The sequence below is a fragment of the Lupinus angustifolius genome, chromosome LG02, assembly GCF_001865875.1.
Source record: "Lupinus angustifolius cultivar Tanjil chromosome LG02, LupAngTanjil_v1.0, whole genome shotgun sequence".
Lineage (NCBI taxonomy): Eukaryota > Viridiplantae > Streptophyta > Magnoliopsida > Fabales > Fabaceae > Lupinus > Lupinus angustifolius.
The window spans coordinates 22,476,981-22,500,078 of NC_032010.1; the positions used below are offsets into that span (position 1 = coordinate 22,476,981).

The following is a 23,098-nucleotide window of genomic DNA, read 5'->3' on the forward strand; positions in this document are numbered from 1 at the left end:
ATAATCTTCTTCAAGCTCAATCGCATATGAAGAAGGTTGCCGATGCCAAACGTTCTGAATTGCATTTTCAGATTGGGGACATGGTGTTTGTGAAACTCCAACCTTATCGACAAACTTCCATAACACTGCGCAAAAACCAGAAACTGGGCATGCGTTACTTTGGACCATTTCCTATAATGGAAAGGATTGGTTAGGTGGCATATAAGCTCCTTCTGCCTCCAGCCGCAAAAATTCACCCAGATTTTCACATTTCCGTTCTTAAGAAATGTATAGGGGATCCCCAGGCTCAATACATCCCTCTTCCATTGTTGCCCGTTGCACAAGGTCCAATTTCCCAACCACTGCAAGTGTTACAGACCAGAGTAGTTAACAAGCATGGGACATGGATCAATCAGGTTTAATACAGTGGGATGGCCTTGATATTTCCAAAGCTTCTTGGGAGGATGTCACCACTATCCAGCGGGAATATCCACAGTTTGACCTTGAGGACAAGGTCAATTTTAATGGGGGAGGTAATGTAACGAATATACAAGGACACCCAGGAACAACTACAAGCAGCCACACTAGAACAATGCCAAAAAGAATTCAGTTAGGAAAAAAGGACACATGGCAACAGATGTTGAAATCAAGGAAGTAGGAGTGTGGAAAAGCAAGAGAGAAAGGAGACCCAACCGTATGCTAGAGGGATTTGTGAAAAGAATATAAAAAGTAGCACAGTGTAGGAATAGGACAACTTGATGTATTAACACTCTCTTTTGCTCTGTTATTCCCTTGCCCCAAATTTCCCTCTGCACTATTTTCTCTTGTACTGAACTTCCTTTAAATTCAAAGTCTTTTTCTAGTTATTTCACAGCTCTTGATTGAGTAATATTCTGAGGTTACTGTTACATCTTCTTCGATCATGGCGGTTAGGCAATGCTAGTGTCAGTTTTTTTTTGTAGCTCTCTAATTTTCTCTCTCTCTCTCTAACTAACTGGAATTTCAGATTGAGACACACCTTAAACGTTTCGCCTTCTTTTTTTCCCATTTTGGAACAAAAATAAGAATCACAAAAAAGGTAAGTACATGTTTTTTCAACTTATTTACAAGAGTGTAGTTTTAGTGTAATTAAATGATAGATATATCATTCAAAGTTGTATTTCTCTTTGATTTTTTTTCAACCTACTTTTTTAAAATTGACTAATTTGTCTCCATAGCTTCAACTCTTAAACGGCGTCGCTTCACGGGTCAGGTGGGTGAGTCTTTGCATTTTCGCTCTCGGAGTTGACTAATGTGGTTATCGATCACTTCGGACAGGTCAGATTGAGTGTTTTGAAATGACCTCTAGTTTGGTCATGATTTACTGTTATACCATTCGCGATAGAAACAAAGTAACGTGGTTTGAATTTTGTTTATTCTTCCAATTACAGGCTTGGGCTTTTTATAAGTAATCCAAATCTATGGATTCCTCTTATCCCATTTATAATTGCTTCAAGTTTTACCCAAGTTTTGTTAAAGCAAGAAAAACGATAAAAAAAAGAAGAGAGAGGTGGTTATGGAGAAACTCAGAAAAGTTTCATTTTAAAACGTAAGAAATTTTTGTTGTTGAATAAAAAATGTAAGAATTTGTTAGTATAATGGGCATTGCTAGTAATCATAAAAATGTAAACAAACTACTTTTTTTTTCTTGGAAAAGACACATCTTCCGAGAGGTAAGGTATTGCTTTTACATATAGATTTAAAGTAAAAGTGTTATTACATTTATTGACCAATTATTTTATGTGTAGTTCTTTATCAAGTATTGAAGAAGATTTTGACTCTTTTATAATTGTTTGGAACACCTGACTTAATATTTTTATCGATCAACTTGTTAGCATGTAGTTACGACAATAACCACTGGTATTAAGGCTTTGCCATATTTTGTCATGGCCAATGCTAAACCATACCAACTGATCAAATTTTCCTTTCCTCAGTTCAAACCTTTTTTTCATTATATTTTTCTATTTGTTTCATGGAATGGCTAAAGAAACAAGCTTATTTTGGATCATTACCATCATTGAAGGAGTAAAAGGACAAGCTTTAAAAACAGGTGATGAGCTTCTATTGCACATTTGCAACCAACCATAGTGCATGTACCTTAGTGAATCAGCAAAATTTCCAACCTAAGAGGACCACATAAGAAAGTAGATGCACCAACTGACTGGGCCTTTTCCTTTTTCAAGACAAACACAATGTGCCATCCCATTTAAGTTTTAAATTTTATGGTGCATTAGGGGATTAAAATTTGTTGTACAATACCTCATTCACGTGTCCAGGATTCGCACAATCCAAAGCTAAGTGAAACAACTCTTCTCCATAAGTGCTTAATTAGAAAAGAAAAGAAATTTGGAAGTGCTTAATTGGCAAAATTGCTCGGTAGCACATAATGACAATTGTATATTGAAATACTATGCAATGTGCACTTTTAAACTACTATAGTGTGATTGTTCCAAAGAGTCACTTAAAATTAGTTAAATCGTAAGATATGAAGTATTGAAGTTGAAAGCTTAGGTTCGAACTTTAGAAATGTATATTTCAACCCCTTTTCATATTTTTCTCTCCCTCAAAGGCCTCCTAGCTATGAATCTCTACTTGAAAACAATTTGTTATACTATATAAGTTGTGGCTGTCATAATAGTTACTTGATAATAACAATGAAAACTGCATGTTTAAGATTCCACTAGTCTAGAATGTATAAAATCCTAGGATTTAATTTATCTCCTCAGAAGTTGAAATGTTTAATAGAGCTTTAGACTGTTCAGTGCCAACCAAACTTTAGATTTGTTATCATCATTTTAGTTGTGACCCATGATTAAAAAGATTCCCAAACTCCTCAAACCATAGAAATTAAGAATCTAATTAAGGCCCCCATATCAAACAAAACTAATAGTAGTTGGCATTGTAGGTGCTAGCTAGGTCCCTGGATTATGCTGCAAACTTGAAAGAAATTGCATCTTTTAGAAACTTTCACTAATGATGATATTGATGATGAGCACCAAATGCTTAAATATAAATATGTAGGTTAGTCTATTAAAGCCGAAAGTTTAGGAAAAAAGGAAAGGTGATTGCCCAACTTAATGTTCAAAGAAGGATCCAACGTGACTGCCATAGGAAAACAAAGCAAACTAGATAAAAGACAATTGAACTCTTAATTCTATGCATGTGAGTGGCCCAAAAACCCTAATTCCTTGGCAGACCACCTATGCCCCATGTACCAGAATGAAAGCCGTAGGGTTCGATACCAAAGTAATTAGGGTAGGGTATAGAGAGGACGTGGGGTAAGAGTAGGTTGAAGGTGAAGGTGTTAGCACTAATTGAATTGTCCTTTGTGAGGGGTAAGCATAATTTCCATTACTAGAAAGATAAGTGTCGGGGAGTCATAAGGTGGTCTGATTGTGAAGAGAGCGGTCGTAAAGAATAGAGTGTAGGAAGTTGTGGGTTCGAGTCCCACCATCAACAAAAATAGGACTTATAAGAGTAGTTTGATGGTAGGATGTAGGAGGTTGAGGGTGGAGTCTCACCCACAACATAATAACAAACAAAAGATAATATGTAATGATATTTTTATTTTTTATTTACCATGAAATTATATTTTTGTCATTCAAAATATGAGGAGAAACAAATATTTATTAATCAGTGGAGACTATACATTTTCCATTGAGAGAGACCCTCCTAATTGAGGCCATATAACATTGAAAATCCACGTGCTTGTTAGAAAACAAGCAAGCTTTGTGTCTTAGTTTGAACCTCCAACCTTTGCTTCATAAATAAATCAACTCAATTTCCCTACTTATCATAATGATTAATTAATGGGCTCCTTTTATTAGTAATATCCAGCCAAATTTTCCTTCTTTTTTCATATTAATGATGTCTTTTCTTAATGTGACTAGGAGTTAAAAAGGAATAAAGAAAAATGAAAAAGATTACCGCTTACGTATAGGAAAATTCATTAGTCAAACACATGTGGCTATCGTATGCATGATTAAAGACTTGGCAAATGCATCAAACATAATGAATTCAGTATTGAAAAACTTACTTTAGTATTTCTTGACATGTTAAAACATTAATTTTTTTTTTAAATTAAACAATATAATACTCTAAGAGCACTATTAAACATTCTCCTTTTTTTTTCTACATAAAACTTCATGATATACACATGCATGCAAATCATAAGCAAAACATACATATATCATTCTTCCTAGCTCCCATAAATGTGTCAATTATAATTGCAGATATAGTTTTAATTTCTCTTTGCTAACTTTATTTTCTTCTTCCTTTCTTATTTTCAAAATGAAAAAAAGAGTCTAGAGCGCACGGTAGTTGTGGTCCATGCTTGGCTTCAAACATTCAATAAACAAGATATAAGAGGAGTGGTTAGCCATAGGGACCACGAAACATATTCTTTAAAATGACATAATTACTCCTCTTATGAAAAAGAAAGATTAGAACTCGAAAAAGGAAAAAGAAGGAACATCAATTCATAAACAAATTCGTACATGTGAATTGTGATGTCAACAAACATCTAATATCTTTAGGATTAGATCATTGTGTATATATTTTTTATAGAAAAAATTAACACAACTTGGCTGCTTCAATTATAATAGCCACCTTTTGTAATCTACATATATTAAGACAATGGGGGGATTTTAGGTGAGAAAAATATGTATGCACTAACAGTGTAATAATTTTTAAATTGTTATTGTATCATTCACTATTCATTTCTAATTATTATTCACTTTTAAATAAAAGTAATATAAATAAGTAATAAATGACATGAATGGATAGTTATTACAATGTCAAATTGATACTACATGGCCCACACTTAATTGGCCATCACTTTCCTTTATATATTTCAAAAAGGTGGCAGGAATGGTTGACACATTCAGAAGAGTGGAGCTGTTTGGTTATCCATCTTACTCATGAAATTATTTACCATGATTAGAATCTTGACCTTTCACCTTGCATAAATATCTTGGGTCAAAGGTTTTTATGGCTAGACCAATTTGCATAGGTATTACGCATCACTTTAATTTTGCAATTAATGTTGGATTGGAAGACAAATGAATTACAGCCACTATATTTCTCATGGTTATAATTGAAATGCAATAAAGTGAGTAAAAAGGCATCTACATCAAATACTTAGAATATGTGTTTCTTAAAGGGTTGAAAACCTACTAGAATATGAGGAGATGAAGTTTGACAATTTTATAACATTATTTTATTAAAAAGTAAATAAAATATGATCCATCAAAAAGATTTGTGTTACATGTAAGTATCTGCACTCAATATTGGACTCTTCACTCTTGAGTATTTGAGAATATTTTATTTGTTTTTAACCATTTTTTCCTGAACTATATGTTATTTGATCCTAATTAATCTTCATTTAAACACATAATGGAAATTAATATCACTCGTGATGGAAGTGATAGGTACGACGTATGACTTTGTTACACCCTAATCAGATCCCTGAAAGTGGAAAGCATAGAAGAAAAAAAGGTAACTTAGTGGAAGTTTTGACATAGCAAGAGTTATTGTGTGTAGGAGATGGATATATCCAAAAAAACATAAGGGGCAGAGGAAATTAAACAGTGCAAATAGGTGTGTGATAGAAGGTCCTTTGTGCTCCACTGGTTGGGAAACAAAGGCTGGGTGGAACTAATATTATGTCCTTTAAATGACAGACATATAAAGTCCTCTCCTCTCACGGGTTATACCTCAACCAGAACCTACTACTTTCAATTCACATCAAACACTATAGCATGTATAGTTGTATACGTACAAATTTTATCTTCACAACTTTCATATTTTCTAATAGCCCCTTCAGAAAAACTTCCATGGAGACAAATACGTCACATCATATTTAGAGATAAGTGTATTTATGCTTTTTGATTCTTCATTCTTTCTCATATCAAACAACCCTTCAAATATATATTTTTCTACCAATATTATTTCTTTACATTTTTAGCCTTTTCATTTTCTCCCTTACACCAACAAAAAAAGGAAGAGCTTCTCCAATGCTATGCTAATTAAGAGGTGTGTAATAATTAAATTCTTAGCATATGATGGTCGGAGATAATTCAAAAAGTACGTTATACTCAGCTTATATACTAATTAAGGGGAGGGAAAACAAATCAAAAGGTACTGGAGGAATAACATATTGCAATTGATATGTGGTGACTCGTTTTAATTAGTATATGGGAAATATATATGCTAATTAATAGTGTACTAAGTTATTTAAGAAAGTATACTTAAGAAACTAATGACTTAATAAATAAAAAGCATCCTTATACATAAAGTGTGTGCTAAGAGTTGGAGATGCTCTGATGCTTAATTCATGCAGACAATTTTAAAAATATTAAAGTGAGACTAGTGTGTTGTGATAGTTTGCATAGAAACTTATTTGTGCAAATGTTAGTTTAGATAAATTCGTGTAAAATGAACTTATTATTTATTTTCTTAGATAAGAAAATAAAGGTATCCTCGCTCTTGGATATTTAACTGATTAAAATTTACATTCAATACACTATTAAATAAAATTAGATATTAGTTTTGCTTCTTATTTATTTTTTACGGATTAAGCTTCATACTTTAAAGTTTAAATACAAATTCACTTTAAAGATGCTTATACTATTTTACACTTAAAGCACATAACTAGGTTAATTGTTTGATTCAATTCCTCTCCGGTATGGAAGAAACTTGTACTGAAATATGATGTTGAGAATTTTTTAAAGAATTTTTATTTATTTTTAATAAAAAAAATATGTAATTATAGTCGTTAAATTTTTTTTACCACATGTCATCATCCTATCCAGCACTCTGGACTCTCCAGGAGAGATCCATTTCCATTGTTTATAGGGTCTACCAAGCACCATAAATGGGACGACCATTGTGATCCAGTGGTACGTTTTCTTGCTTCATTAGTGTTGACAAGATCTAGCACAATGCATCATAATCTGGAATGCTCCAAATCTGTACCTGAGCATAGCTTGTATCTAACCAATTATAATGAAATAAAAATTGATAAAGTTATGAATATTTAAATTTTTTAATTGATATGACATAATATAATTAGTTTGGGACAAACTTTAAAACATACTTTGAGACATCATATCCTTATCTCTTATCCCTCAGCTGATAGATACAAGCACAATTTGCTGGCGGGAATGTATGTGCTCTAACCATCTAATGAATCCATCATCTTCTCTAATGGATGATTCAATACTGAATGAAGATGGTGATACATGTATTTCAAAAAATTAACATTATAAATTTTAAATTATATTTAATAATATTTTTATATATAAATCATCAAATTCATTTTCACCTTAAATTTCAGTATTGAAGAGAATCAGGACCGACTTATAATAATGATTTGAAATTAGTATTTTGATTTTCCTAATTAAATATAGTGTGAATTTAATATGTACATAGTGATAGTGTAACTGTTTTTATGTTGTCGGTAAATCATCTATCATTAATTTATTAACTATCAATAACTCTCAAACAAAAGTAGTACAAATCAATAATTAATAATATACTAACATTATAATTTTTTTACACTATTAGTGCATAAATTTTAGGATTATTGTACATTTCTACACAAACTATAAGGACACCATTGTCGGTCGTTTCCGGTTATTTTTAAAAGAATGAAATTTTGTAGTATTATATGAAAAATAACATATTTTTCTACAATTCCTCCTCAATTGTATCATATGTAAAATAATTTATAGAGCGAAAAACTATCGCATGTACTAATGTTATAGGTCCCAATATTTTTTAAATGTGTCACAGATTAAAAATAAAAATAAAAGGATTGTATGTGGAAGTAGTAATAATTGCATAAATGCGGAACCATCTATAAATTCCAATATTTCTTTTTTAAAATTTGATTTTTAAGGGAATAGAAAGGGGAGGAAAAAGCGGAAATGATTTTAATTAAAATCTCTTGTTTAATTTAATATGTTGAAAGGGGGAGAAAATGGGGGAAAATAATGTTATACATATATATTTCCCATCCCTCCATATTTCTACACGATATTTTGGTTTCATCTCTTTCCCATGAGTTAAAAAAATTTATGGATTGGTTTGAGTTAAAAAAAATTGATTAAAACATGTGTGATTTTGCTCTTGAGGATCATTTTAATTGGACTCGAACTAACTTATAAAGGGATTCCGCTTAAGCAAGAATGACCACAAATTAAGACTTATATGGGAAGTTTCACATTAGTGAATAATGGAAAAATTGGAATAGATATAAGTGACAAGACCCATAATCATAAACCTAACATCTTATATGGGCGAAGATATAATGTCAAATTCCATTTTGTGATTCTTCACTTAAGTTTGTTAATTAGATTTTCCATTGGTTTGGACTTCCTCATTCCTATCAAGGATATCAAAGTTGATAATTCAAGTGGGCCATGTATTGACATGATCGATTTATTTAATCTCTTGTGTTGAAAGTCTTCCTAATAATATATAGTTTCTAGGTGGTGTGCTCTATTTGATATAACATGATACAAACTTGAGGAGCATTCCTGACCGATAGTGCTGTGGCAGCTAGGTTGAGCTCTTGCTCACACTGTCAAATACTCGGAAGCAAGACTTTTTCACACCACTCGAGGGGGACATATTAATTTTGGATTGTTAGAGTGCAAGTGTGAATTTGCTGAAGTCACACCTTGATTATGTATGTTTTTTAAATGCCTTATAACAATATAGATTCATTAACTTGATATCTTAATTAGGATTTTGAGTCAAGATATAATGTTAGATTTGTTTAACAATTTTTATATCCTTTGACCCATTTATTCATAAATTTTTCTGGTTGGACTCCCTAATTTCTTAACAATTTTGACCCTAATTTTGCAAATTTGTATGTGTGCACAGTCTTTCTTGTACAAATGATTATTGATTCATAAGAAGATCATGCAAAACATGAAAATTATATTTGAATTAAGAGTTTTAGAGTTCGTTTACGATTTAAGTTTTGGAGAAAGAGAAAAGGAAAGAAAAAGCTTCAAAACCATGAAATATACACTTGTGAAATGACTCTTAAATCTTTTATTTTCATTTTTTTCCTTTTAAAACTCAACTAACAAACAAACTCTAAAACTCTTAATTCTTATTGATCTTATTGTTTGCACAAAGATAAATGTAATCCTCAAACTTTATGTATGATAGGAACATTAGATAAAGCATATATGATGATGCCATTTGTTCAAGAAAATTAATTTCCACGACCACGTGAGAAAGATTTTCGTCAGATATGAAGAAAGAAAAGAAACTATTCAAAGTTCTAGACAGGTAAATTAGCCGCTTATTTGTGCCTATGCATGTGCAAAATTACTGGGTTGGATTGCAAAGGAAACAAATGCTCCTCTTTTTTGTACCCATTATGCACTTCTCTGTCCATTAGAGAGAGGAATCTATAAAAAATCATTCTTACTTTTAATGATTAATTAACTTATTCAATTTGTACTCCACCAAAAAAACTGAGTAATTAAGTTAATGAAGAAAATATTTATATACACTTAATTGACGATAGCTTAAGAAGATGAGAAAGATGGTTAAGCGCTGGCACTAAAACTTACTAGAAACGGAACATGATCTCAAGTATTTTTTAAATGAAGTTGGGTAATACTAGATTAATTTTAAAGTCAGGAGCATTATTATAATGTAATTTAATTAGTCCATAAGTAATCTATTAAAAATTCAAAGCATCTTTGACCAGCATGCCAATACTTGGATTTCTTCAACTGTGTATGTGTCCCATTATGTATGTTTAGTTTCTCGCCGAGTCATATGGATTGTTGAGAAATTCAGAACCAATTTCTCTTTTCTGTGTGATATAAAATTGACATTTATAGAAGCGGCAAGTGGATAAAGAAAATAGAGAATTGTAGAAGAATAACACCAAAAATTTTAACGTGGAAAAACCCCCTCAATGTGAGAAGGAAACAACCACGGGACCTAGTCCAGAAAATATCTCCACTATAGAAAATAGGATTACAATATTTGACTCTCTCTTACAAAGAGGATAACACTCAATCTCATATAATAATAATAAATATGATCGGTGAATAATATAATGATAATATGTAAATCCCATATACTTTCTCTACACAATTTTCTTATATATTATGTAATATGGTATCATAAAATTCATAACGTATACCTCTTGAAATAAGTATGTTTATAATTTATATAGGTTGTTGTGTATGAGTGGGAACAGGGATTGGACCACAAACCTTCATTTAAGTAAAGAAATTAAAAGAAGAAGTATATATAAATTAGATTAAAATATGTGCACTGACAATGTAAAACTTTTAGTACATCATTTATCATTAATTTGTATTACTTTTGTTTGAGAGTCAATGGTGATTAATAAATTAATAGTGGATAATTCACTGACAATATAAAAAACACTTACACTATCGATATATTTATTTTAAATCCTTATAAATTATTGGTAGCCAACTCTAAGAATTTCTAATAATGGATATCTGACTCATTGTCGGGTAAAATTTCTTCCCGTGTGTCTGGGTTGTTAGGGAATAAGGCCTACATCTGAATAAATACCATAATTTTGTGCCAAACATTTTCTGATGATTCTGCAAATCAAAATAAATATAATCAATTTATTACAAATTTGAAACGAACGAAAATGATAATGTAAAGACTAAAGATAGTCATTTTTTTTAAAAGTTATTGGATCGAAAATCTTTTTTGAATTGAATATGATAACCATGAATAACAAAATTGATCCAAATATTTAATATAATTATATATAACTCTTGAACACGATTTTAAAAATTAAACTAAATGACTTCTTGTTAATATATATAAGTAATGTCCACTTCAATCTCTCTTATTCAATGCGTGAACCTAGAGCCATCCACTTTCCTTCACAACCTACAGCCATAGAGAGCTAGGACTAGGAGAGAATGTCTATACTCTTGAGCTAGCCTTGAAGCATTATGAAGGCCATGTTTTGTTACTAATTCCACTGCATCTGAAGGAGGCATCCAAAGGGATCGCATTGATCCTAAATTTTAGTGTTAAATTTCTCTTTATCTTCACAAAATATTTGGGATCATGCTATCCCTTTGGATTCCTCCTTTGGTGGCTTCTACTATTATGACAATTACCTCTAATTGCAGCATTAGAAAACATCATATATATACTTCATTATCCACCTGTTCACATAGCAACTGCATTCAATAGCAGAAAGAGATCTTGACATAATTCATGTAAGTTCATATAATTGAATGCAAGGAGAGAAATTCTTCTACTTTTTTCTTATTTTTGTCCCCCTTCTTTTGATCTTAGGGAAAAGTAAATACTTCAGTATTCAACAAGGTGAGCATGGTTGAATTCATATATCAAATCTGAATAATTCTTGATGAAATTGTATCTCATAATTAGATCTTTCTATTTTTTATCCTATGGTTGTTACTTGTTACATATTTTACCAAAGTAGTTTTCTATGAATGTCAGCATATGTTTCAGACATCATTGTGAGATCAGCATCTAGAACTGGGCACCAATGTACCTTAAAATCACAAGTCACAACATGCAAGTTGTGTTCTACCTTTACAATTTGAAGCACAAATGGAAACCCTTTCAATGTTTCTATTATCTATTGTTGCCTTTAAGTTTGTGTTTTGATATATATGATATCGATCCTTGAAGTTTGGGTAGTTGTGTAGAAAAAAAGTAACAACTTTTTAGTAAGAAAATAAGCTATATTGTTAAAGCTGAAGTGGCGAGCTGTTGCATTATAATCTAGCTTCTGCTTTCAACCAAAACACCACCATCCATTCATATTTTTTTCTTTCTTTCTTTCTATAATTTACAATATAAAAGTGATTCCTTTGTAACTATCCAAATAAAAAATAATATCTTAAAATTATTTTTCAACAAAATATTCAACTTATAATCAAGTATACATATAGTTGACTATTTAAATAATATAATATTTTTTCGGTTATCCCAAACACAGTACTTTAAATGGTGTGATATACTATTGAGATGAAAACTATGAAACAAGACTTTGCAGGTATCTTTTATATATCTATGAATAATTAAGAAACATTTATACTTCATTAAGTGACTTTATTTTTATTTTAATCAACAAGAGCGTAATTGTTCACATGTTTAGAAAAGAATGAAACAGCAAAATAAAACAAGTATTACAATAAAAGGTGGAAACAAGATAATTAGCAATGTGTACTAGGAATAAAACAGTACCCAGCTGATTCATGAGAAGACAATAATTAAAAAGTCTTTTCTACCCCATTGGAAGCTTTTTTATCATTTCATATATACAACAATTTGATTTCACCTTTTGATAAAGTATCTTTAATTTTTTTTCCATTTAAAATGATCTTTCTGGCCACAGTTAATTAAGTTTTCATGTGTGGACATGTTGTTCTGCTAAACCAACCAGACACCAGTGTTTCACTGCAATATGAATGCTTGTGTTGGTTTTATTGTTACACACAAGAATAGCGCATCATTTGTGGTGGCCCTGAGTCAATTGTACTCCAAAAACACATGCTTTTGTGGACTTTAATTAGAATCCAAGGCAGTGAAAGTTGTTTATTATAAGCGGTTCTTTATAACTCTTTGAGCCTCACACTAAGTGTTCCTTAGGAAATGGAATCACACACATGTGTAGTCTGTGCTGAGAGATTAAAGATCTCTTTGTGAGTTGGTTTTTTTGAATGACAAAAAAGAGAAAGAGAAGACTTGAGAGCCAGAGCCATGAAATATACTTATGAGATGACTCTCAAACCTTCTATTTTCATTCTTTGCCCTCCAAAACCAAACTCTCAAACATACCCTAAGAATTTTTAAAATATAACTGAGTATCTCAAACTCACATTATTTTATAATCTATTAAACTTCTATATAAATTAAGAACAATAATTAGATTATTTTATAATCTATTAAACTTTTACCTAAATTAAGAACAATAATTACTTATTCACTATATCCTAAACTATCATTTATTTTTATTGAGGTAAAACAATCTATGAACATATTCTAGCATAAGATAATAACATATCCAACAGTAAACAATTCAAAGAACATGTTCTCATGGTCTCCTTTGTCACATGGTTGCACTCACTTTATCAACTACCCTAAAATGACAAGAGTTTCAGACTAATACATTCCATTTATGTAAGGAAGGCTAGTTCAGACAGTTTTTTTTATAATTAAAAAGTATCCTTCATCTTATTTATAAAGAATTAAGCGTTTCTAGGATATGTGAATATCTCTCTCAACAATTGTCGCTCATAAAAATTAAATCATTGACATTTTAGTCTATTTAAGAATCTAGTTGGGCTTTGTTGGATATTTTGGTACGACAAATGAACCGTATCGTTCAAGTAACAAAATCCGGTAAATACTAGGATATCACTTTCAGAGATAAAAATGAATTTATATTAATTCCTAAAGAAGTAGATCGAGTATGTATTTACAAGATTTGAAATTTTGATATTCATTTGGTTTTTGAATCAAGTTGTTAATTTGTAAGAGTTAAACTAGGAAATTAAATGAGTTGGGATTGAAGTTCATCTTTCTTTCCCTTTGCAATCCTTAGATTCAATTTCGTATAATTTGTGAAGTTACTGATTTTGATGCACATTTTTTCCGAATCATTTGTATCAATTACTCGAGTACAAATTTTTTAGATAATTACTCAAATACCAATTCCTTGGATATTTAACCAATTATCTAGTCTTAAGTTTAATGTAAAAGTATTTCATACATCATTGTCCATTCTTAGAGTAATTATGTATCAAGGAAGATAAACCAAATTCGATATGAACTTGGATATAAGATCAAGAATTCAGTAGCAAAGTAAATTCAAACATTAAGCGCGGGATATACTTCCCAAAATCAAATAACTAAATACATTAAAAAATTGAATCCAGAAATACAAAAGTTAGAAAATTACATTTTCAATCCAACACTAAAGAACTAGTCACTCATCCTTGCCATTACAACACTCTTATCATGAGAAATAATAAAGAAATTCCGGATCTAAAGTCGTTCTAACGACTTCTCTCTTCCTCTCCAATGTTTCTCTCTCTAAAATTCATGTGAAAAAACTTGACAAAATGGTTGGATAACTCCTTTTGCTTTTCGTAACCGCCTATATTTGTTCCAAGTTTCTGGTCTCTCGCTCAAGCTAGAGATTCTCACTTGAGTGAGAGAGATGACCACTTTCAAATATGAACACCTCACTTGGGTGAGGACTAGGCAGAGTAACATGTTATTTTCCTTCATTTGTCGCTTAGGTGAGGGACCTTCTTCTTGCTTGGCGAGGGGTGTAGTGTTCAAAAACCTCAAACTTCTCCCTTTTCTCCTCTTTTTTCAAGATTTTTATTCCGCAATTCACATAAACACATGTAAGTTCCTAAACAAGACGAAATTAAACTAAATTCTCAAAAATTGTACATAATTTGTATCATAACTACACACTAAGTGTCCCAAAATCATATATATTTCATTCACAAAATGGCACTTTAACAAGTTTATTGGTAGCCATGCACACACATACACATTTTTTTGTCAAAGAATACGCACATATAATATCGGGATAATATGAGATGTCCTACATTATGTGATAAAATATTAGAATGCTAAAAAAACATAATTTTTAAAATTTTGAATAAAATTTATTGTATTTCATCCACGACAATTTGCCAAGTGGTAATCTCACATATATTACTGATATTTAGATATTTCAATTTTAATCTAAATCACAAATATCCTCCAGCAAATCAAAGACAAGACTATTGTAGTTGATTTATGCACGTGTTGGTAATAATATTTTTATTTGAGAAAACATAATAATAAAAATATATTTAAGTCACCCGGATTAATCTACTCATCAACATTTTTATACTTTGTAAAGAAAATGAAAAAAACTAGAAAACTATCTTTTATAATAAATATGCTCCATGGGTCATTATTCTTTAGACAAGTTTAAGATGCCATTGAAATTGAATATAACCTTGAGAATTTTGGCTTCTATGTCCTGAATTTTGATGGTAACAACTTTTTCTTTAATCCTTTTGCAAGTGCCTAAAGAAACTAAATCATAAATTAGTTATTATATGATGAATGTCAATAGTAAATGGAAGTGGTTTTGGACTCATGTGTGGAAGTGTAATATTGGTTCTGGGCATTGCTTAATGACTCTATTATCCCTGCCATCTTTTTTGTTGAATTATTATCGGGGAACAAGAGACAAGCATTCTGAAGAAGAATGAAAAAGAGAATAGACAAGGGATTATTAGCTGTGTACTCAGGGTAGTGGTCCCAAACCCTAGGACCTGTCTCCAAATTCAAAAACTCATTCTTTAGTGAATAAACCTTGTAGAGGCATGTGTCTTTATAAATACTGAATTCTCTCATGGCTGAATCCATATACATTTAAAAAAAATTGTATATTATGTTTGTAGTTCCAAAAAAGAATCAATAGATACATATCAATGTCTTTATTAATGATAATAAGTATATTTATTTGTTTGATTTTTCTATCGAACAGACAACTAAAAATAACCACATTTTATTTTCCCTATCTTTATTTGTTAATTTTTATTTTGTGAATCAAACACAATGGTAAAGTTTTTGACTTGTACCCAAATTTTTACCTTTAAATTTGAGTTAAATATCCAAAAAGGTAAAAGGTATTCATGGACATTCTTTTAACCAGTTATGTCAACAAGAAGGCATTAGGAGGTGGTGGTAGAGTTTATTTCAAAGAATCCTCTCCATTAATGGAGAAATAAGTAGTTATTTTTACCCATATTTTCAATGATAAAATGTAATTTCATAGTAAACAAAAAGATAAAAGTATTATTAGATATGATCTTTTGTATGTGAGTAAGGATTCTCTTCATTAATGGAGAGACAGTACCACAAAAACAAAGGAAACAATAATATAATAAGACATTTTTATCCTTTTATATACAATATACTAACATTTTTGTCATTAGAAACACATATAAAATCATGTACTTGCATCGTTATTCGTATGTATGTTATTATGTAACATTTACTTACTTCTCCATTAATGAAGATGATATTTGCTAGTGAAAATAACATCTATAAATAGCTAGTAATGATATCAAAATTAGGAAAAAAAATTCTATCTTCATATTCATCAATCATAGTCCACCAAATAACATAACAATGTTATTTTATATTTTTTCATTTTCCTTTTTAAGTAAGTGACAACTTTTAATTGGATTAAGACATAATATGACATAGAAAATGTGAAAACCTATCCAAATTCGTGATATCAGATCATTTTACTCTTTCTTTTTTAAACTTCATTTTTTTATTCTATTTCTCCGTTATCCCATATCACATCTCTACATTCTCTACTTACATATTGCTTATCTTATCTCCAGATTTTCTTCCTATTCTCTTACCTATATTTTCTACACAAAAAACAAAGTATATGGGAAACATTATTTCAATAAACTGACAATCTACAAAAGCAACTTAAGTTCAAAAAATGATAACTTCCTAAAATCATCCGCATATGAAATTTATATTTTCAAAAAGGCTTTAACGTACAAGTGTAAAACAATAAGAGGGTTTATAGGATGATAGATTGCTTAGAAAATCAATTACATCTACTTTTGAAAAGGAAGATAAACTTTATAAGCCAATAACATTGGAACACATCTTCATGGATAAAGAAGAAAGCTCAAGCAGAGAGGCTTGTGACTTTGCTATATGCACAAATAAAATCATGGGAATTGTAAAATTAGGTTCCCAAGAAGATCTGTGTGCAGTTTCCTTTCTCAGGGCTAAACATTATATAAAGATAATAGAAAACAAACCACATGGAGTTAGAGAACAAGGATAGAGATGTGACTAAATGAATGGAGACAATCTAGAAATCAACTTAAGTTCAAAATTAAAACAATAAAATTGTTAGAGGAAAATAAAATCCTCTAATTTGTTTTAGAAAACTCTCATTGACAAGCGCTTAGTTAAACTATTCACTCCAGCTGCAATAAATCATATCAGTTTGTAAAAGTTACACTCTACCAGCATCGTTGGGACACATGTCAGCAATCATGTAAGAAGCAATAGAAAAACAAATTGGGAATTTTTTTGTATAATCCCCTCACCCTATGAATTTACGACAGATACTTAAATATCAATATCTCAAAAAGAGAAAACGTTTAATGAATATTTCTACAATAGAACTGGTCAAACTCTCCAAGGTAAGAACATCTTGAATCACCTGATGAGAACTCTAGTACCTGCAAACAAATCAATATGAAACTGAAAGAGTGTTGCAAGTGAAATTGTGAAGTTATGTCCATCACCACAGCTTGATCACTAAATAAGAAAATCATTCATTATTTTTCAAACTGCAAATGAGAAGGAAGTAAGAGATAAAGATGCTAACTGATCATGCTATGCTAGCTTTAGATTATTGACTTCACCATTGACCCGCTACTTAAGTTTAAAATTATGGATTCGGATTGATTCCAATGTGAATACTACAATTTTAAAAAACAGCCACGTTGTAGAAGTTATTTCATGCTGATGTTCAACAAATCAACATGGAGGACATCATAAAACTACAGATGACTCAAATTGTGAACTGAATTCATAATCAAATTAAATAAATATAATTCGTGGGAATGTTTGTAGCAATAAAACATATGTCAGAATGCATCTAGCATTACCTTCAGAAAAATTATAGCTTTCATCTAAAAAGTCAATATATAATTCAATTTTCATGTACTTGTTTCATTAATGAAGATCAAGATACCCAACAAGATATTTTGTGATAATCGAATAAAAATTTAGCATCTACAAACATGAACAAAATTAACAAAATACTTAAACCACATCTCAATTCTCTCACCTTGCTAGGCTTTATCCAGAAACCAACTTTAAAATAATGCAGATGGAGTTGAGAATTATAAGAGGAACTCTTAGGTACTGAATCGCATATATGAGACCTAAAACCTGGCCCTTGAAAGTTTTTGTCCTGTTGCCGGAAAAATCTGATAAGCCCCATCCTCTAGGTGCAAGAAAGCGGTCATCATTTAGTATTGCCAGTGAATTTGCAAGCAGCAGGAACCCCTCAACTAATGTCCACAAACCCATTTCCCTGCATTGCGAGGAAACCCAACCCAAGTCAAATAAGTTCAAGTCATTTTCCCTTTCTCTTTCATATACAGTTCAACTATTAACATTAGTAGAGAACAACAGATGACTATGACAAGTCATAAGAAGCTTCCTCATGAAAGGCTGGTGTTGATCACCGCTGAAGCCCCTCCTCATAAATCATCTCAGTATAGGGGTCACAATAAGTTCTTAAAAGCAAGGCAGGCTTAATTTGAATTCATCAAACCAAATACAGTTCTTTGATATTCTTTAAATTAAAACATTACTAATGAATTATTGCATATACGAAGAGTATTTGATGCTTTACAGATCACATAAAACTATGCACTGGCTACTCAGAATGAAGATCAAGTTCATTTAAGAGCATCTACTTTAACATATAACTGCTAGAAACAACATATGAAGTCGTGTATAAATATTAGCAACACTGACACTAGTAGTTCCTTCCATTAACACAATACAATGGTCATTCATGCAGCTGATGTTTGGAGGACAAATAAATCATTAATCATAAGCCATAACCATGAAATTGACAAGCAGCACTATACAAGTGTCTCACTTGACCAAATCCCAGCCTCTCTAACACCATTTTTACATTCATATTGCCTCATCTTTGGTGAAGTAATGTTGTTATAATTGTTGATAGAAAAGTAATTATAAGTATTAATTTGATGCGCAGTTTGTTGCTCGCGGGCCTGATCCAGTAGATAACACTATCTGCTTATATAGAAAATATAAGGCAATGAGGATGCCACAGTTTTAAATAGCGTTTGCAGTATCGAAGTTTCGGACAATTCCGGGCAAATGCAGCCATAGTACCGGCATTTGTAATGATTGCGGATCCAGATTTATAACTTTGTGTGACACTTCTTTGCCATAGAACTAACAAACTAGTTACTGCCAATATGGTTGATATCAATTTCCCCAAACTAAAGGTAGGTGAAAATCAAATTTTCACTTTAAGACCTCCAAATCATTCCATAAAATTACAATATCAGATTTCAGAAAATAGGGATGCAGATTTTAAAATCTTCAAATAGTGGAAATTCGAATTCAATTTTAGGTATAAATTCTACAAAAAACTTAACGGTACTTTTAGTGCAAATCACACACTTCAGAGTTCAAACAGATTAAAACAACAAAAGGAACTCAATCAAATAACAAAAACATGAATCTAATCCACAAACTCTCCAACGTCACAAAATTATAACTGAGAAATAGTACGGAAGCTTAGATCTGCCAACAAATTCCACAAGCTAAAGAGGCATCTAGTACTTCGATTGAAAACGGGGGAAAATATAACATATCAGAAAAAAGGAAGAAGAGAACGCGGAAGAGGTAACCTGAATTCAAAGGTGGCGGAAACGTAACGGTAGAAGGCGTTGCCGGTGACGGTGGTGGTGTCGACGTGGACGGTTGAATGAGAAGACAGCGAAGGATAAATAATAAAAGTTTACAAGATTCACATTAAATCCGTTTTATAAATTAACATTTTAAAACCCAATCACATTGGCTGAACCGCACCGTTTTATAAATTAACATTTTAAAATAATTCATCCGTTAATATGGTAATCGAAGGATTTATTGAAGTAGGAATACGGTAATAAAGGTAGAGCGTAAATATAAATCAGTATGTTTAATATGGATTATTTAAATTAACCTATAATTAGAGAGAAAGGATCTTGTAATATGTGAGTTATTATAAATTATAAATGAGAACGGAGGGGTATAATCAAAACGGGTTTGTGGAAGCCAATTTTCATTTAAGATTTGGGAATTGTTGAAGTTGGCAATTTCACTCTTTTTACTTGCTAAATCTAATGTCGATTCCTAATGTCATGTAAAATATGAAAAGTAAAATATTTTTGGTATGTATGTAAAATATGATAGAGTTATATGTTAGTGTTAGGGATAGGAAAAATAAAGAACTGTACCCCATAGATAGCTAGTGATAAAATTTATTTGGATACGCATCACAAACAAATATTTATAGGTTATTTATGGGTAATACATAGAGACGGGTATGAGTATTATGGTACTCTTGTATATGGGTACCTATTATTTATGTAATTATTATATTGCATTTAATTAAAATAAAAAGTACATTGTCTTAATCTTCATTAGACTATGAACATTTTTTCTTTTATTTGTTTATATTTTTTAACTTGTTTACATCTTTTATTGAATTTGATGGTGAAACACGTTATAAATATTATTACACATGTGGAAATACACATGTCTTGCAAATAAAATATACATTTTTTTGTTAGGGAAATGAGAACAACAAATCACACAAATAGAAAACTCTAATACATTTATTATTTTTGCTAAATATAAGGCACACAAATAATTAAAATTTATCGTACTTGAAACATAATAAAATTAAAAAGTTAAAAAATTATTGATAATATAAAAAATCTGCAAGTACTTATTATACTCACAGGTACCCAAAAATATCCAAAAAAAAACTAACACATGGGTGGTAGCATGTTACTAAATATGCCAGCTGCCATCCGTAGGTGACTTATAAAATATTTATTTAGTCTTTTTTATTTCACGATATTAATATTAATATTTTATTTAAAACACTCTAGTAATAATTAAAATTTGCTAACAAATTTTCTTATACAAACAAATTACAATGTTGAAAATTATTTTGGTTGAAAGGGACTGGGCCTACAGTCCAGTCCAATTAAACCTAGGTTTTGCCGTGTGTTTATAAGAACCCTTGAAATTGATACTTGAGAAAGGTGCTGCCGCTGAAGCTGTGAGCGTGTGTGTTTTTGCATCTATCAATCAACAACCAAAATGGTTAAGGGTAGACAAGGAGAGCGTGTTAGGTATCTCTTCTTCTAATTCCAATTATATCACTTTTTTTCACTTCATTGTTGTTTTGTTATTCTCATGCTTAGAGTCTTAATCGTATTAAAAACCAATTTTTGTTACTGGCTTATACTTGATAAGAAATTAATATGAACTTTTGAATAATTATTGATGTATTTTTGTTATGCTAACAATGATATAGTGTATCCAATGAAATGTCTTTTGTTTATGCAATTTGAGAATTCCAGAATTTGTAGTTTTTTATTCACGATTTAATGTTGTCTTCTGAAAATTTGATATTCAAATTTGTCTAGTTAATGCATGTCAAATATTCCTTTATGGTATCAGCCATTCAAGCATTACATTATTCACTTCATTGGCAGATATGTTTCTGAATATTTGCTAATGTGGTTCATGTTTTTATGTACACCAGACTTTATGTCAGAGGAACAATCCTTGGATACAAGAGGTACATGTTTTTCTTTTATCAATTTCAAAGATCTTTTTTAATTTAACTTTATATTCTATGTTTAAGTCAATCTGAAGTTTGCCCGACATCAGATTGGGGATTAGGAACTTTGTCTTTTTCATTTGAATGTCGTCGTGCTAAGAAGTTGGAAGTATTGTTTTTCAGGTCCAAGTCAAATCAATACCCAAACACTTCTCTGCTCCAGATTGAGGGAGTAAACACCAAGGAAGAGGTTGCATGGTATGCTGGGAAGCGCCTGGCGTACATTTACAAGGCCAAGGTAAAGACAAATGGAAGCCACTATCGCTGTATCTGGGGTAAGGTTACCAGGTCTCATGGTAACAGTGGCATTGTTCGTGCCAAGTTCAAGTCTAACCTTCCACCAAAATCAATGGTAATTTTCATTACATAGAAATTATTATTTATCTGGCCTACTTTTGTATGTTGTTCTGAGTGTTGAAACATTTGCAGGGATCCAGGGTTAGAGTCTTCCTGTACCCAAGCAATATATGAGGTACTTATTCTATTTTATTGATGAATATTCAGCTGACTTTCTTCATACATTATCATTTGTTGTCTTATTATGCTTCTTTGCAAATTGCGGTATTCTTTTTTCACACATTATCATTATCAGTGTACATATCTCATTCTGGATTTCAGTAATAGGAATCATAGAATAAAATGGAATCCCTTTTTCTCTAAAATTCCATGCTGTTTTTGTTCGGTCATTCCTGTATCAACTTGAAAAAAGGAAACACCACGCCGTTCGTCTTGTGAACCTATTTTACCAACAAAAAAATTCGCAGGATTTTATTTGTGCATATAGCAAGTCATAAGCCTCTCTGCTTGAGCTTTCTCTTCTCCTTTATCCATGAAGATATGGTCCAATGCTATTGTCATACAATATAGTACCATTGAAAGTAATTTCCATGTGTGAATGATATTTTAGTAGCCTTTATTGTTTTAATTTTGAACTTAAGTTGATTTCTGGATTGTCTCCATTCATTTAGTCACATAGGTATCCTTGTTCTCTAACTCCATGTGGTTTGTGTTCTGTTATCCTTTCTATAATGTTTAGCCCTGAGAAACCAAACTGCACACAGATCTTCTTGGGGACTAATTTTACAATTCCCAGGATTTTATTTGTGCATATAGCAAGTCACAAGCCTCTCTGCTTGAGCTTTCTTCTTTATCCATGAAGATGTGTTCCAATGTTATTGGCTTATAAAGTTTATCTTCCTTTTCAAAAAGTAGATGTAAGTGATTTTCTAAGCAATCTATCATCTGTATCCGGTCATCCTATAAACCCTCGTATTGTTTTACACTTCATCCTATAAACCCTCGTATTGTTTTACACTTCATCCTATAAACCCTCGTATTGTTTTACACTTCATCCTATAAACCCTCGTATTGTTTTACACTTCATCCTATAAACCCTCGTATTGTTTTACACTTCATCCTATAAACCCTCGTATTGTTTTACACTTCATCCTATAAACCCTCGTATTGTTTTACACTTCATCCTATAAACCCTCGTATTGTTTTACACTTCATCCTATAAACCCTCGTATTGTTTTACACTTCATCCTATAAACCCTCGTA

General features: G+C 31.2%; 1 protein-coding gene across 1 annotated transcript; it reads left to right on the forward strand.

The window, feature by feature from the left end:
- Window positions 20,917-22,742, forward strand: LOC109340175 (60S ribosomal protein L35a-1-like). The gene is made up of 5 exons (XM_019577768.1): window positions 20,917-21,044; window positions 21,461-21,496; window positions 21,662-21,890; window positions 21,968-22,092; window positions 22,530-22,742. The coding sequence occupies exons 1-4, from the start codon at window positions 21,013-21,015 to the stop codon at window positions 22,007-22,009; spliced, it is 339 nt and encodes a 112-aa protein (XP_019433313.1). The 5' UTR covers window positions 20,917-21,012; the 3' UTR covers window positions 22,010-22,092; window positions 22,530-22,742.